The following is a 16,674-nucleotide window of genomic DNA, read 5'->3' as shown; positions in this document are numbered from 1 at the left end:
AGTTCTGAGGGCAAACTCTTAACGGTTGCCTGCGGCTCACTGGCAACGTGGATTTCAATGTAAAACACCATCGCTAGAGCTATTTTCGTGGAAACACTTTCAGAGAACGTGGTACTGCTGATGCGTGGTGGTAATAACATTTGCTTAGAGAGGAGGTCAGTTTCCTTCTCATCCTGAGGGAACTCAAATCCATCTCTTTGAAGGGGCTTCATTATCATTATGCAGAAATAAATGTAAAATCAACGGGGGCACTGCCCAGTGAGGTGAGAATCCAGTCCCATCTCACAAGACTTGCTCTGAATTCTGTCCAAAGACTCCAGTATAAAATACATAAATGAGCCATAAGCAGGGACTGAAACAGCTTGCTGCCCTTCCATCTGGCAGAGGCTCCAGTTCAACACAAGCTCTCTAGGGTATCGGGAAATCTGTGATGCCCCAGTGAAATAATCAAGCTATGGCTTCTAGCATGCTGGAAGTGGCATTTGTCACGGGGATGTGGAAAGCAGCATTGACAACCCTTGAAGTGGTGGTGGGAGCCTGCAGTGTTGGGAAGATGGATTGCCTGGTCCACCTGCAGGTCTCTGCATTGGGCACTAGAGGCTGCTGTGCTGCAGGCGATTGCAGGTGCTTTTAGCTGAGAAAAGAGCTGCAGAGCAGGTGCGGCAATCCAATTACTCTACTGCTCTGCTCATTATTTCAGAGCCTCACCATGTTCAGGGACAACTCTAGAAGGGGAGTTAATGAAGCTTAGGGCAGCCCTACTCCTTCCAGGCTGGGCTGGAAAACAGTGGTGGGTGTTGCTAGGAAAAGGGGTTTTAAAGGAGGTAAGTGTTGCAGAAGTCTTCCAAGAGAGATGAAGGAACTGCTTGCGGCAGTGGAGAAAGATAATACGTGCTCTGGAGATGGGAATCTCCAGAAGTGTGTGTGATGGCATGGTGCTGGAAGAGGAGCCCTACAGCATCCATACTGAAAAGAGCTGAGAAAAGATAACAGATGTATAGAATTGAAGGACAGAGTTGGGGAACAGAGGTAAAGCACAGACTGAACTGCAGAGGACAGCTCTAAAAATTTGGTGTGGTTTTTAAGACTTAATTTTCACCCTGCTTATGGGCAAAGGTAGTTCAGCATCAAGAAAACAGACTTTGAAAACAAACAAGACCAATCCGTTTAGTGGGGTTTTTTTCAGTCTGATTGTGATTTGGGGGATTCTAACTCATGGTGTGGATGATAATACTAAAAAGTTAATTCAACGCTGAGTTTAGTGTGATTAGGTGTTACTATTGAAACACTGTAATCATAATAAAAATGTCAGCTGTTTCTAAAAAAAAAAAAAGTCCAAGAATCATTGCGTGTGTTTAGTCATCTGTGACATGAAAGCAATATATTCATCCTCTGCATTCTAGATAACCAGTGCACTCCTAAGAGTGGATCCCCAGTCAACCATAAATCTCCATCAAGTGCCTTGTCTACGGTATTACATAGTATTCCCTCTGGAAGAAAGCAGAAAAAAATTCCTGCAGCCCTCAAAGAAGTAAGTGCTTTATTGGTCAAAAGTAATGACTTGTTGGTATTATATCATCAATACTAACAATGAAAAAAATAATTCCATATTTTAGCCATCTTCTCTAGATTCAAAAGTTGAAATTTGCCTATAACAGTGGTTTGGGCCTTAGTTTTATGTAGGAAGGGACCTGAACTACGAAGCAGTGTATAAACTGCATAAACACCTGTGAGACTGTGATTCAGAGAGATAGTCAGAATTGTAATTTCTCTCTTGCTTCCCTGTGTTTCAAGGAGTTGTGATTTACCTCTGCACCAACAGTCAATGAGAAGACTCCTACACCAACTCAGCCCTTGGCTTATGATTAGGAAAGGTAGAGCTAATCTCTGCCTGCCTACACCGGAGGTCTTGGGAATGGGAGGAAGTAATTTTTCTTCTTGTATAGGAATGTGTGTTCTCCAGCTGTACGTGGTCCTCAGTGTTTTCAGCCCTCTCTTGTCCTGTTGCATCCAATTTAAGTTCCAGCCCTTAGTGACTGCAGAAACCTCTCTTCCAGCCCAGATAGATGGTGGCAGACAAAATCATTTTTCTTTCAGCTGTCTGAGTAAATTAGCAACATTAACTTGAGATCAGGTAAGAATTTGAGTCATTGACAGGACAGGGCTCTGGAGATCTGCTTTAAAAAAAGCTGTACTGCAAAAACCTGGACAGATGCATACATACTCTTGGGGTTTGTTTGTTGTTTGTTTGTTTGTCTCTTCAGGTTTCAGCAAATACAGAAGACTCTACAATGAGTGGCTACCTACACAGATCTAAGGGCAGTAAGAAACCATGGAAACACCTATGGTTTGTTATAAAAAATAAGGTGCTATACACATATGCTGCTAGTGAGGTAAGAGACTACATATTAGAAATCAAATATCCAATGATAATACTGTCTTTGTTACAAAGTTGTTTATTTTTATGATCTAGAAACAAGCTATAAAATTAGATCACCTTACAGTAATTGATCTGATTGCGAGGTAGTACTTTGAAAAGGCCCAGTGAGCTTGGCACCATAATACGCTGATACAGCTACGCTGTTTCTGATTCCAGACCTAGCTTTGAGTACCTCTGCACTGCACACCATTGCACAGTTGTAGGTATGTTCTGAGTCAGTTGAATACATGGGGGTCTGTTTGGATGCATCACACTGGACTAGTGGCAAAGCCAACATTATAAAAGCATCTTGAAGTATCTTGTTCTGCAGTTCCATAAGGTATTTTGAATGCTTGGAAAATGAGCAAACTAAATCTCTTTACTTCTCCTCAAACTGTCATCTTCAGCCTGGAGTTGTTATTTAATATACAGTGCTGCAGTAGAAAAAAAGAAATGCATCTTATCTAATGGCATTTGCTTTTTTATTTAGAATATGTAGTCCTATTGCAGTGTGGAATAATCGCTAACCAATATATAAGCTCTGCACATCCCAGCATGTGCCGAGCATGTAGTTTTATTGCATCTTACAATGTTTTGCAACATTTTGATAGAAGAAGTCCTTACCAGGCAGAACGATGAGACTATACAGTCTGATACTTTCTATACTTGAAAGACAAGGTAGATGTTATCAGGAAAGTAAAAAGAGGAACAGCAGTGTTGAAGTCTATGAGGTTTTGTTATTTCCTGTCCCCTGATTCATGCATGGAGACTATAAAAAGCAGCATTTTGTGCATGACTATTAGTAACAACTTGTTTGTTGTATAATCTGTTGCAATGGTATGGTGCATGAGTAAAGCCTAAATGCACTCCTTAGTATGTCTTAGAAGCTCTAATTTTGTCTTGTTTGCTTTTTTCCCCCCGTAAAATAGGATGTGGCAGCGCTAGAGAGCCAGCCTTTACTTGGATTCACAGTCAGTGAAGTAAAAGATGAAAACTCAGAGTCTAGAGTGTTCCATTTACTGCACAAAAACACTTTATTTTACATATTCAAAGCAGATGATCCCCATTCAGCTCAAAAGTAAGAAACTATTTGAATTAATTTCTGCTACGTTTTTCTACAAAATGTTTCAGAAGCCATGAATGTTAATATTCAGAGATTAAGCATATGTACAAAAGATGCATATATAATATGTAAATAAAACTTTTAAATTACTTAAACACAAGGTCCTGGTTCCATTAGGACTTCTGAAATGCTTTAAATGAAGAAGCAGACTGTCCTCTGCAAAAGAATGAATGTAGGAGAATGGAAAAGTCTAAGATAAAATAAGAAATCTTTCTTTTTCCTGGCCTATTCCTTTATCCCTAGTTTGCTGAAGTGAAAATTGAATGTTACCTTTGGAGAAATCCAGAAAATGTGTTTTAAGAATTAAGTGATGTGTCCCTTTTTTATTTCAAGCTGTAAATTTTAGTTATTTTAATGAATATATGGCAGTGAAAAATAAAGCAAACTCTAAAAAGTAAGGGACAGAAATTTGAAGTGTGTGTGCAGATGTGCATGAGCACCTAGGCACACTTAATAAGTTCAGACCAAAAGCTTGAATTCAAAGAACACTCACACAAGCTGTTTCATATCAAGTCCTGCTGATGTGTCTGTGTTCGGAGTCATATTTATCAGTTTATGTATTGTGTGTGTTTTATATAAAATAACCTAGAAGCTTCGTCATTAATCAGTAGAAAACATTTGCTATATGAATCATGGATTAAACTGGAAAGGAGTATGGAAGCAGTACATTTAGTTTGTCTTGCCTATATGCCTAGCTTATCTGACTGGTTTCACTGTAGTTTTCCCAAATGAATTTTACATTAATAAAATAGATTTCATGCGCTAACTGGTCCATTATTAATACTTAAGCATTCAAATGGCTGCAGGTATAGTCTTGTGCAAACAGGGATATTCTAAAAAACAAAGTATCCAGGATAACTGAAAATTTTGAACAGCTGAGAACGTGCTTAATGACACTTCTCTACACACAAAATCTGGAAGTCTTTATTTGATTTTTGGGGGTATTTTGTCTTGCAGATGCACACAAATGTTTCCTTGTTAATTAAGATACAATTCTCTTGTTTCCACTGTGTCTCATTTGTACTATCTAAAACAAAACTAAAAAAAATCCAAGGCATTCAATAGCTTTGTTTTCCTATTCAGACAGTGGCTTTTGTCCTCAGTAGGAAAACTTGAAATTGGACATACTCTATTTTACTGAGGCTAGGAATAACATTAAGTACCTTAAATCGCAACCTTTCTCCAAGTATTTAATATCCTTAGGAGATTTATGCTGAACCTCCAGAATAAATGCTGCTTTGATAGCATTAAAAAAAAAAAAAACCACAGAGAACATGCTGTTGTTTGTATCAGTGGACACTATTTTTTCCTGTTAGGGCCAAAGAAATATCTGATGTATTTGTGTAAGTACAGTAATAAAGTCTAACAGATGTTTACTTTTTGATGAGCTTTTAAATTTTAGTCCAGTACTATGTTCAGTGCTGAAGCTGTTTATGAATTTGTTGTATTTGTATTCCATTTTAGCTATTTTTAATGAATATATGGCAGTGGAAAATACAGTGAGCCCTAAAAAGTAAGGGATAGACGTTTGAGTTGTGTGTGCAGACAGGCATGAGCACTTACACATGCTTAATATGTTCATACCAAAAGCTTGAATTCAAAGAATATTGCACACAGTTCAAAGTTAAACACTCAGGGCAAGGAAGAGCCAACATCTGTGACTAATGTTTAGATACCCTGTGAATATTACGACAGGTTTGAATTTCCATGATAAAGATAATTTTACAGTTTTTGTCTCGTTCAGTTCTTGCAAGATTTTTCACTCGGGGAAAAAAAAATCATGTGGGCCCCTTAACTTTGCATGCACACAGTTCAGCCCTCACTTGGAAGACAGAATTATTCCATTTTTTACTGTATTTGTCAGTGTAGCATCAGAGTGCTTCAGAAACATTAATTTTTGCAGCATCCTTGAGAAGGTGAGGATGTTTATCACCCTCATAATCAAGTAGGAACAGAAACCACAGCTATAGGGGGTAAAAGTATCTGAATGTTAACTTTGAATTTCCAGTTTGAGATACCTTGGATCAGCTGTTTGGGACTTCCCTGCCTTTACATAGCCTTGTATTTTCACGTATATAATGTGCAGGGTATCTGTTAATATGTGATTCAGTAGTAGCACATACTCTGTGTGTGAATACGGGGAAGTTCTGTCATCATGCAAAGGCACCATTCCTCCACCCCAGCCCACGTGCCCTGTGGCTTCCTCCCTCAGCCCCACTAGTCCTTCACTAATACCCTTGTACCAGCTGCAAAAGCAGAGGGCATGGGTTATGCAGATGGCTACCTCAGTTACAGTAGTGTCCTGATCCATCCCAGATCATGTTTGCAGCGAAATAAGGGGTTCTTTAAAAGGTATGCAGTCAAGTTATTAAAGTTAGCAGAACCTTGGCATATCCTACTTTTTGAGCATTTGATTCCCCAGCTTCGCTTGTTCTTTATGCGTGTAACTTCAGTATGGAAGAGGTACGGAAAAAAGTTTCTGTCATCTGGCCTTGTACTGATACCTAACACGTCTCTAGCAGGCTTTGTATGTTTGGACTCATTGGATAGATTTCTGGCATTTGCACTAACAGACCAACTGGTAATGGAAGTATGATGTAACTTCTTGTGCGAATCTGTAGCGACTCACAGCAGTGTGATTTATACTTTTACCAGCAACTTCCTAACAGTGTTTCATTTTCTAATAGGTGGATAGAAGCTTTTCAAGAAGGCACCATATTGTAGCAGTGTCAGCATCGTGTCTGCAAGTTTAAAGGCAAATGTCCAAGGATGGTGGTAAAACAGAGTACAGCAGCTGTTGAAAGCAATGGAATCCTGCCGTCTCAACCTACACAAAATTGTATATTTGTCAGGATTAGGAGTTGTTGCATTTTTAGCATAAGGTAATACTTTTTTAAAGAATTGTGTGTATTTCTGTGTTGATACAAAATGTGTTATTTATTAAATTCCAATGTTTACTTTAATGGTCAGAATTATTTGTGAGGTCTGCAATGAGGTCCGAAGTGCCCAAGTCGTTAGAATGGCAGGTGGTTGGTCAACATATTCATAAAGTTTGTGCTTTTTTAAAAGAACATAACACAAAACAAATCTGTTGCAATTGTACAGTTCCTCACAATTTGTGTATAGGTCTTGAGCTGCTGATGCTCACTTTGCAATTTAGCAAGAACAGATCAGAATAGGAATTTCAAAGGTTTTGGATCTTTGTTGGCTATGTAAACTATTTCGAGAAGTTGTATAATATTGCTGCTCCTTTCCTTGAATGGCAGTTGAAATCTTGCATACCAGTACATTAAAACAGTACAATGAATTCTGTATCACAGAAGCAATTGTGAAGTACAGTTCAATTATTAAAAAAGACAAAAGGGAAAAATATTTTAAAACAGACTTTGCAATTACAGAGATAAGGCACTAGAGCTTTTACAGTACTACAGATGCCAAAGAGACTAAATGAGTCACCTTCAAACAATTGCAGGATGTATTTTCTTTTATGTTTCCAGGAGTAATTTAAAGCAGACTAAAAAATACATTTTTTTATATACCGGGAAAAGACAAAATATCTTATTTCTTTCAAAACTTTGTGTCAAATGAGTTCTGTATGCAGTACGAAACACTGTATAAACTATTGTTCAAAGAACGTTAAACAAATATATGCACCCCCCTCTCCCAAAATTTTAAACTATTGTATATTTAAATACTATGTTTAAACTGGAATTGCCATACCAAGAAAACCCGGCTTTTTTAGTGCAGATGGCATTGAAATGTATACCATTCTTTGAAATACCTTTTGTTTACACTATGATTTGTTCTGTTCGACACTTTAAAACACAATTCAGTTTTAGGTGTTTGGGTTTTTTTTTTCTTTAAGAAAATTGTCAGTATACCTCATTAGGAAATACTTACTGATGATTCTGGTGCATTTATTCTATTTAACTTTTGAAAATTTTTTAACACTGTAATAGCATAAATGGAACTAGAACTATGAAAAACATATGAAAAGAAGCCATTTTTATGTCAAATGCGATGCATATGTAGCCAGTTAATTTTACTGTATGAAACACTTCTCAGTAGTCCTCTGAATCAAGGTAGTTGTGGTAACAGAATTAAGAGCAATTCACTTTTAATTAATAGTTTGAATCCATGTTAATAGCTATTCTGTGGCCTCACATAGGAAAGAGAATAGTTGATAGAATAGTCAGTAGTCATCACGGAAAGGCCAAGAATGAAAATGCAAACCAAAATTCTCTTATTCCCTCAAATACCTCAAGATCAGGTCTAAGATACTAACATAGCTCTGAAGAAGCTTGATTTTTCCGGAGCTGCTGTTAAGTTAGTAGCAGGCTTGGAAGCCTAGTGCTTAGTATTAAGTATACAAGTAATTTCATTGACTTCAAGCATTTCAGTAGAGTACCTTTCTGCATCAGGGACTTAAGGCTGTAGATCTGGCTTCCCTCATGAACACTCGAGATTTAACCACATAGTGTTTGAAAGTGTCTGATCAAAGCCTTTATTCTCTTCTATTTTCATACAAACGTGATAAATGAATAGTTTTCTCTTGTTATATATAAAGGGCTTTTACTTAATTTTCAAAAACAGCTGCTGACTGAAACCATGTAAGCTATTAGCATGTCTCTTCAGGGTGATTTCTGACATGGCTTTTACTGTATCCAAAACAAAACTGATACCAATATAACATAGATGTGATGTGGCTCTTCCAGTTGATATTATCAAAGGGAAGAGCTTCTTAATATTTTTATAGGGACTGCACACCAACTAAGACAGAAAGCCATGAACCGGCAAATGAATCGGAAATTTGGCTAGGAGCAAGCTGATTTAATTTCAATTTATGGTTTGATATTGATCTCCCTGCTGCAAAACAGAGCAATAAAAGTCAAAACACATACTGAATAAGGTGCCCAAGTTCTGCCTCATGTGTGGTGTCAAACTACCTCTCAAGGATTTGGTGCAGAGTGAGAAAATAGTTCAGTGTTCTGTAAAAATCAGAGGACTTCTTCCAGAAGCAGTTGATCAATTAAAAAAATCTTTCTGTGACAGAAATAGATTAGAACGGAGCCTTAACAACAATAGTACACATATTGCAGTCTAATTCTGTGTGAAATAAATTGTCTTTGTAAACATGTTTGAATATTTCTTTTCCTCTTTCTCCAGCACTAGTGCTTTGTGTCATACGAAGAACCCACAACATAGGCATTTTCATAACATTTTCAGGTGGTTGCTTTTCAAACTTAACCTATTTCTCCAGCTCGCCTCCCATTTTGATTCATTACCATCAAAAGTAAAGTATTTACTTCTTGATTTGACTAAACACTAAAACAAGACCAGAAGTTTTTCAACACCTGGCTACCTCCTTTTATAAGAATCTATAGTTAATAATTAATTTAAAATTGGTTAGTAGAGTATGAGACAAACATTAGCATTGAATATTAGTTCTAGCATCTTTATTCTTGAATAAATGAAAGGTTCTAGGATCCTGAATTCTCTTTAACTTAAAACTATTTTTTGTGCCCAAAGGACTTAAAAGAAATGGATAGCTGAGCAGCTGTGGAACACGTTTTACTAAATATTTTTTGTGTGTGGAAATGTGATTACTCAATTATGTATATTACATCGTAACATAGAGATGTTTGGAAAGACACATTCAATGCATTTGTTTGCCATAACTGCTGTCCCCTGTATTTACCATCCAGATAGGCTTTTGTTTGGAGCAGTCCTAAATCGTACTGTCTAAATGAAAGAATAGAATCTTTATTTTGTAAATGAAAACAGTTTAAAGTTGTTGTAAATATTCCTGTGGATATGTATCATTTTTGTATAAATAAATTCACATTAGTTGAGCCTGCATCGGTTTTTTTTTTTTAATACTTTCAGGTTTTTATTTATTATGTAATTCGTGTATTCATTGATTTTTTTCAAACAGCAAAATTTGTTGTCATTATCCTGCACATCAGTCTTGCTTTAAAATTCGTACTATGTTTTGCCCTTACGAACAGAAAACAGCCTGAAAAGGTAGGCTGTGTGCACAGACTTGACACTGCTGCTGGATCTGACCACCTGAAACATTAGTTTTAAGTGAATTATCTTGCTCATGTCAGCCAAGACACTGCACTCTCACTACCAAAACTCAGCTGTCTTTGCTACAAAAATTATTTCCATCTTGCTGCCCTCCTGTCTTTCCTTAGCTGCCTCTTGCTGTCTAGTTCTTCACTTTCTGTTCCTTCCTCCTCAGCCCCCCCAACTAAAAGCCCATGCCTTCACGAGATCACGATGTTTGTTTTCTACAGAGCCCCTCCACAACCAGGCGCAGAGCCGGTGCTGGAATGCAGCTTGCAGACATAATGTGACAATCCAGAAAAATTGCTCCTAAGTAGTCCCACCTGTAGGACACCAAGCAGTGGGGTTTTATCTCCTGAAGCCACCTCCCAGCCCTGGGGCGTGACAGCCCTTCCGAGCTCCATCAGCACAGGAATGAACTAGGCTCCCTATGTCGATGTGCTACAACGCAGCGTGATTTATAGGTCTATGAGCAGAAACTCTAGCTGCAGCAACAGCTGACTAGGATACATTAACCCATGGAGAAAGCACTTCATTAATGCAATATTCTTGAACACTTATCAGTGGAGGTAAGACAGTTCTGGAACATAGGATGCAGGATGAGAGGGCCATTCTCTCAGTCTCCTGGTGAATAGACGTACCCATGGCAAAGGAAGCATCCTAAGAAACCATCATTCTAAAGAATTAAGGGAGTTATGTCTATGTGAAGGCCAAATGAAGGGCGTTACATTCATAAATCCTTTTGCAAAATCCAGTTCTGCTGTATCTATTAAAGCATGCCTGAATCACAGTTTCTGTTGGCGTAAGTATTTTAGCAGGGCCTGTAAGGGAGAGGTTTTTCTGTCGGGTTAATTATGCTGTCTCCTTGTACTTCTCTGACAGATGTTTGAAAGCAGTTTTTTTGATAACTTGCAGTAACAGCATAAAGGGTTTTGCTTCTCTGCATGTTTTTGATAGGGATGTGTCTCTTGTAATCCTGGCTGACACAGCTACATGGACGTGCCTTTGTTATACAGACCAAGTATGAACTGGGTCACTTGCTAAGGAAAAAAATCAAAACGTTTTATTGGTTACAGTGACATTCCTGCTCTATTGAGGATATCAGAATACTTGTCTGAAATAAGCCTCGGTGCAAATTCCTTAGTATTTGTTGAAATAAACTGCAATAAGCTCCTTCATTTAGAAAACGCGTGTGCAGCTCAGGCTCGTTTGGGAAGTGACAAGTACTGTAAATTGAGAGTGCTGTAACATTTGACACTTTCAGGAAATGCTTAGCAAGTTAATTGCTCCAATTTAAAAAATTTTCATAAGGTTCACCTGCATTTGGCTTTTGGGAATGTGTTTGATCAGAAAGCAAAATACGATGCTTCCAAGTACTGACTGAACTAGTGATCTTGAGCTAGGGTAGCTAGATGCAAGTGCAGCTGTGGGACCGGGGGTGGGAAAAAAAGCAGTAAAGGAATTGGCAAGATAAGAGCGTGAATGGTTTTATTAATGTCAACACATAAATTGCTTGTATTTTTTTTTTCTTTCATATCTCTGCTTCTCAGATGTTGATGCTTATGTCATCTGATTCAGTAGAAATTACATAAAATGGTCTAAATGAATTTCAGGTAATGAAATTGTGCATACAGCCCCGGTGGCCTAAATGATCTTGTAAGTTCCTGCTGATCTCCAACCACAGCTATACAGTCTTTGTTGAACAGATGGAAGAGGAGGGGAAAAAGGGACATATTTAAAGTATAAAACTTATTTAAATAACTCGCAGCGCGATGAAGTGGTTTCTGTCTTCATCACGTCACACATTTCAAACCGAATCTGCAAGTCTCATCTACGTATTTGCCTCGGTGGGAAGACCCCACCAAGCTACCAAAAGCCAACGCTACGCGCCTGTGGTGTTGAAAGCTGACACGCTCCCGTTTCCCTGCGGAGAACTGCAGTGGAGACTCGAGTTCTCCTCTTGACGGGCACGGTAATGCCCGCAGGCCCGTTAGAACCACTCGGGGCAGAGCCATGCTTCCCCGTCTGTGAGGGAGCTTCGCCTCCGGCGCCTCCTCTCGAGGACCGCTTTGCTCAGGGCCCTGCCCGCTGCCACCTGCCCACGGAACCTCGGCTCTCGGTGCTCCCCACGCCACCCCCTGCCCCGCGGTCTACGCCCGGCGGCGGCAGTGCCCGCCAGCGGGGACAAAGGGTCGCCCGCATCCGCCGCGGCGGTGCAGGCCGCAGCGCTGCCGCCGCCCCGCCCCCGGGCGCCGTTAACGGTCGGAAGAGTGCGGAAGATGAAGGAGCACGACAGCGGCGCCCCGGGCCCCGCCCCGCGCGGACCCCGCCCTCCCCGCAAGGCGGCGGGGCGCGAGCGCAGGCGCAGCCGCCGCGGCGGGGAAGGGAGGGGAGGGGCGGGGCGGGGCGGGGCGGGGCCGCGCCGAGCGGAGCCGAGCGGAGCCGAGCCGAGGGGGCGGGGTCGCGAACTCTGACCTCCGGGAGCCGGAGCCGCCGCCGACAAATAAACCCGCCGGAGAGGCTGCCGGGCGCCGGGCCCGCCAGGTGAGCGACTCCTCCGGTAGCGGACATGGCCTGGCGGGGCGCGGTGGCGGCTGCCGCCGCGCGCTAACGGTGTGGGCCTGGGCCGCTGCCGGCCCGCCGCCTCCGCGGAGCGTGGCGCGGGGCGCCGCCCGTCCCGCCTCGTCCCGCCTCAGGCCTCGGCGCGTCCCGCGGGCGGCCCCGCGCCCCCCGACCTTTCACCTACAGGAACCGCTTGCGCCTCCCGCCGCCCCGCATCCGGGCGGCGCCGGCTGCCGCTTCCCGCCGGCGCGGCGGCTCCGGCCCCTCCTGCTGGGGAGAGGGAGTCGCGGGGCGAGGCGGCGGCAGCGGCGGGCGATGCCACCCTCGTGCTGGGCTCCGGCCCCCCCCCGCCCCGGCCCCGCGCAGCCATTTTGTGCGGGGCGCCGCTCTGCGGCCCCGCTGGCCGCGGCGGAGGGCGAACCCGGGCGCTGGCTCGCCGCCCCTTCCCTCTCCCCGCGCCGTCTCACCGCAGCCCCGCGTAGGCCCCCGAGGAGAGGAGGGGAGAGGAGAGGCGAGGCGAGGGTAGCCTGCCGGGGGGGGAGGACGGGCCCGGCGCTGGGCTGAGGCTTGGCCGCCGCGCTTCTCCTTCCCTCCCCGCGGCTGCCGTGCGCGGCCTCAGCCCTCCCGGGGGGTGGGTGGCCGTGCTCCCTACCCCCGGGTCCCCCAGCCACTTTGTACCTGCTGACTCCCATCACCCCGCCGGCTCCCTCTTCTCAGATATCTCTGGTGGCTGTCTGGGTTTATTTGGGTTAAGGTAGTATGTCCTGGTATTGTTTTTGTTGGGGCAGGTGACCCTGTCACTGTTCCTTATTTTGTCTCGTTGGGTGGGGTTTTTCTTCTAAGCTGCGGGGTTTGTGGGTTCTTTCTTTTCTCAGCGCTGCAGTATGTTAAGTGTAAAAAGCACAGCCCTGTACCATAGGATAAACTTATATTTGCACGTTGTGGAGGGAAGAGAGGAGATGGCATGTGTTGTGCAAATAAACTTATGCAACAGGAGAAAAAAAAAAAAAGTCTTTCGAGAATGGCCTTACTGCAAGATGAGTGTGGGGACATGATTCTTGAAAAACTGAGTTAGGCATTCTTCATATGTGAAATGTCTGATCTGAAGCTACTGATAGCAGCATCAGCAAGGTGCACTTGGGAAAGGTGGTATAGTAGGAAGAGTTGCATCCACACCTACCATAGAAAAATAAGATGGCAAAAAAATTAAAATAGCTTTCTGCAGGACAGCTTCCTGGTTTTGGAATCAGCATTGTATAAGTAGCAATAAAAGTATCAGAGGGGGAGGCAAAACATCACATTACTGTACTGCACGAGGTAGTGTTCACCTGGTGACTCTTTATTCTACGCTTTGTAATTTTGGATGGCTTTTTCTGTAACAGCATTTCTACCTGAAAATAACTGTAAATATCTTTTTTCCCTGGTAGTCCGTGGTAGCCAGTTGTGACATGAGATGTCCTAGTCCAACAGAGCATTTAGCCCACAGCTTGCTCCTTGCTGTACCACTTTCCTCAGGGATGCTTGTTTGAGGAAGGTCTTAAGGTCTGTGAAATGTTCTACTCCTTCTGTCTGTAGCTCAGAGACACTGCAGACCCTCTCTTATCACAGAACTAAGTATTTTCATGTGATGGTGGTCAGCTGTATGTGTGCACATCCATGGTAAAGTAAGTAACATAACTGACATCACCTGGTGGGGTGTACAGTCCTCAAATGCTTCTGCTGTTTGTGCAAACTGCTCTATCTGGATGATTGGACACCACTTGTTAAGTCTGTTGCATTCTACAATAGCAGATCAAGATGCTTATTACAGAAAAGAGGTCTCAGTAGATAAATTAACTAGCTTTAACTTTTCCCCTCAATTCCTGGGGCACTTGCTAATATTTCTGCTTTTCGTGCTGGTTGTATTTTCTTGTGAAATGTTGTCTTGACGGGAACAAATTTGGTGGGAGTTCTGATATCTTTAAGAATAGCCATAGCCCAGGCTAGATTGTGGGAGAGGAGGGGACATAGTTTCTTAGCCTCTGAAGACAAAGCACCAAGCAACTTGTGTAACTCTGAAGCTGACTCTGCTTTGGGGGGAAGGGGGTTGGACCAGATGACCTCCAGAAGTACCTTTCAACATGAGTTATTTCATTATTGTATTCTGTTATTAAAGGTGTATTGTGGGGGTGGAACAAAACCAAACAAAACCCCAGTGATACTGTAGCATGCAGTTAAATAGTTCACATGCAAAATATAATTACAGAATGCTTAAAGCTAATGTGCTAGTCCAGTGAAAACTGGCTTTCATCTATAATGTGAAATCTAAATATTTACACTGGTAAGTTTAGTTTGCTTGTTCCCAGTGCTAATACTCAATTTTCATTTTGATTTATTGTGTGCTCGTTGTATTATGCAATTAAAATTTGTGCAGCCGGTGAAGTTGCTGGAGTTTCCTTAAAGTTTGTGAAGGAAAGCAGTTTCCCTAAAGAAAGTAACCTGTGTCTAATGTCTAGGTGAAAAACCCCTGGAAAAAAACAGAACCCTTTGCTTAAAGTAGGGAGCTTAACTGCATATAAGGAATAGTGGTGTCAATTCTTTAACTTGTACACATTTGTTCTGCTGGTGGACAAAGTGTGGATCTCAGCTGGCAGTGCTGCAGCTGGCAGAGGGTATGTGTGCCTTTCCTGCTTCAGCAGCCATCCTGGCTTAAGCAGTTTTAATAGTAAGCTTTGGTAACCTGAGTTATTTTGGTTGATACAGGTCAGGGAGCTCTCATGTGAGTATCTGCTTTCCCAGACCTTTGGGGGTATTAACAGCCACTGTGAGGAAGCGGTAAGCAGCTGGGGTGGGTGCGGGGGCCGCAAGCTCTGGCTGGCGTAGCTGCCTGCATATGTTTTTTTTGTCACACACAGGCTGCAGCATGCAACCCAACAGTGACCATCAGGGAAAATTAAACAATACCTAAGTTATTTTCTGGTAAACTTCTTTACCAGCACTTAGTAAAGTGCTGTTTCAAGCTGCTTCTAGCACTTTAAACTTGTGCCTGTACGTTATTGGCATAAGGTAAGCTGCTGCAAAACAGAATTTCATCAGCGTGAGGATGATGGATAAAACTGCAAAGGTGCAGTTAATCACATTCTTACTCTGGTGTATGTGGACCTGTCCATATTCTTACCCTTCAGTCAGCAGCTTTTGATTCCAGATTACTGCCTTAGGTAGTACTCACCGTACTCTTAAAGCAACAAAGGATTTCTCTTCCAAAGGATTGAACTCTTAATTTCCAATTCTCTGAGATTGGAAGGTTGCTTACGCTTTCTGAGCGAGTCCCGTGTATCTTATGATGCCGTGCTGCAGATTTTGTAAGGAAGTACGTTCCTTCCTGAAAATCATGGTCTAAGAACTGCCTTTCTGTATCAATATTTAGATTAATTTTGTTGGTTTGGCCAGGCCTTCTCTGAAAGGCTGTTCAAATTTGTTGGACTTACATTTCTTTTGCTCAACTTGGTAGTAAGAGAGGCTGGACTAAGCTAAGTATTTGACTGCCTTTGTAGGAAGTTAAACCAGAAACTTGAAAAATATAAACCGCCAAAAAACTAAAGCCAAACCCTCTGCTATTGTCATATTAGCTATAATTAATGGTTATTTCATTCCAAATAAGTTGAGGTTGCTGTTTATAGCTTAGCAGTAACTTTGTGGTATGAAAACTGCCCCATTTGTTTTGGTAATACGTTTCCTTTGAACTATTAGCAGGACAGCGTAAGTGTCAACATGATTAATGCTTTCACTCTTGAATGACTTAATCTGAATATTTTTTTCCAGAGTGCTTTATATATGTGTATGCATGTAATTAAAAAAAAACAAAACACACACCCTCTAACAAAATCTAATCCTGTGGAGTTGATAAAGGAAAAAAAAAAAGGAAGAGGCGGTGATGATATTTATAAAGGGATGTTTTTATCTGAAACAATGTCAACACTGATTTGCGGGAAGGATGTGTGTGAAACGCAGGGTTTTTTTCCTGAAGGAAGTTTCTGTGGGTATGAACATGTGCAAGTTGTAAGGGGAGAGTTACTAGTAGTACTGTTGAATAGGTTTGAAAGTCCTTTCCATAATGTACTTTCATGTATCAACTACCTCGTCTGTGGCTGTAGTTCGGTGAATGCTCTGAGCAGTCACGTCGTACCACACCTATATGGGCAATTTGGTGTTATACATAAGTTGGTGTAACAATGTGGGCTTTTTCCAAAAGAAATAGTTGTATTTCTGCTTCGGCCTGCTTTTCTTGTGTTACATATAGCAATTGTTAGCTGCAGGGTGAGTAAATTCAGAAGATGGGCTTACCTTACAGCTATACGACCACCAGGTCAAATGCAGAGGGGGACAAAGCTGTCAGCCAGGAGTGGGGCTGCCCCTCTTTGTGAAATGCTGTAATTATACCATAGTGGATGTAATGCCTCTCTGTGTTTGAAAAGAAGGGTTTGCACTCACTACACTGTATTAGCGTAATCTTTGTGTGCCA

General features: G+C 42.0%; 2 protein-coding genes across 6 annotated transcripts in view; both read left to right on the top strand.

Annotated features, from left to right (window-relative positions):
• The window catches only part of FGD6 (FYVE, RhoGEF and PH domain containing 6), a 74,676-nt gene extending 65,277 nt beyond the window's left edge, over nucleotides 1-9,399 (top strand). Inside the window, exons 18-21 of one of the 2 annotated variants that reach the window (XM_076334727.1) lie at nucleotides 1,404-1,531; nucleotides 2,265-2,393; nucleotides 3,349-3,497; nucleotides 6,230-9,399. In XM_076334727.1, coding sequence (XP_076190842.1) covers nucleotides 1,404-1,531; nucleotides 2,265-2,393; nucleotides 3,349-3,497; nucleotides 6,230-6,266 — 443 coding nt within the window. In that variant the 3' untranslated portion in view covers nucleotides 6,267-9,399. The remainder of the gene's footprint in view (nucleotides 1-1,403; nucleotides 1,532-2,264; nucleotides 2,394-3,348; nucleotides 3,498-6,229) is intronic. The other variant, XM_076334734.1, reaches the window with a different exon arrangement.
• Nucleotides 9,400-12,101: 2,702 nt separating this feature from the next.
• NR2C1 (nuclear receptor subfamily 2 group C member 1) overlaps nucleotides 12,102-16,674 on the top strand; it is a 58,001-nt gene continuing 53,428 nt past the window's right edge. For 2 of the 4 annotated variants that reach the window (XM_076334681.1, XM_076334648.1), the window contains exon 1: nucleotides 12,111-12,155. The gene's annotated coding sequence lies outside the window, so the exon portion shown is untranslated. Of the gene's footprint in view, nucleotides 12,156-12,876; nucleotides 12,928-16,674 lie in introns of those variants that run through there. The other 2 variants (XM_076334674.1, XM_076334656.1) reach the window with 2 other exon arrangements.

Source organism: Aptenodytes patagonicus, chromosome 1, assembly GCF_965638725.1.
Source record: "Aptenodytes patagonicus chromosome 1, bAptPat1.pri.cur, whole genome shotgun sequence".
NCBI lineage: Eukaryota > Metazoa > Chordata > Aves > Sphenisciformes > Spheniscidae > Aptenodytes > Aptenodytes patagonicus.
Note: the sequence above shows the minus strand (reverse complement) of the source record. Positions and strands in the feature narration are given on the sequence as shown.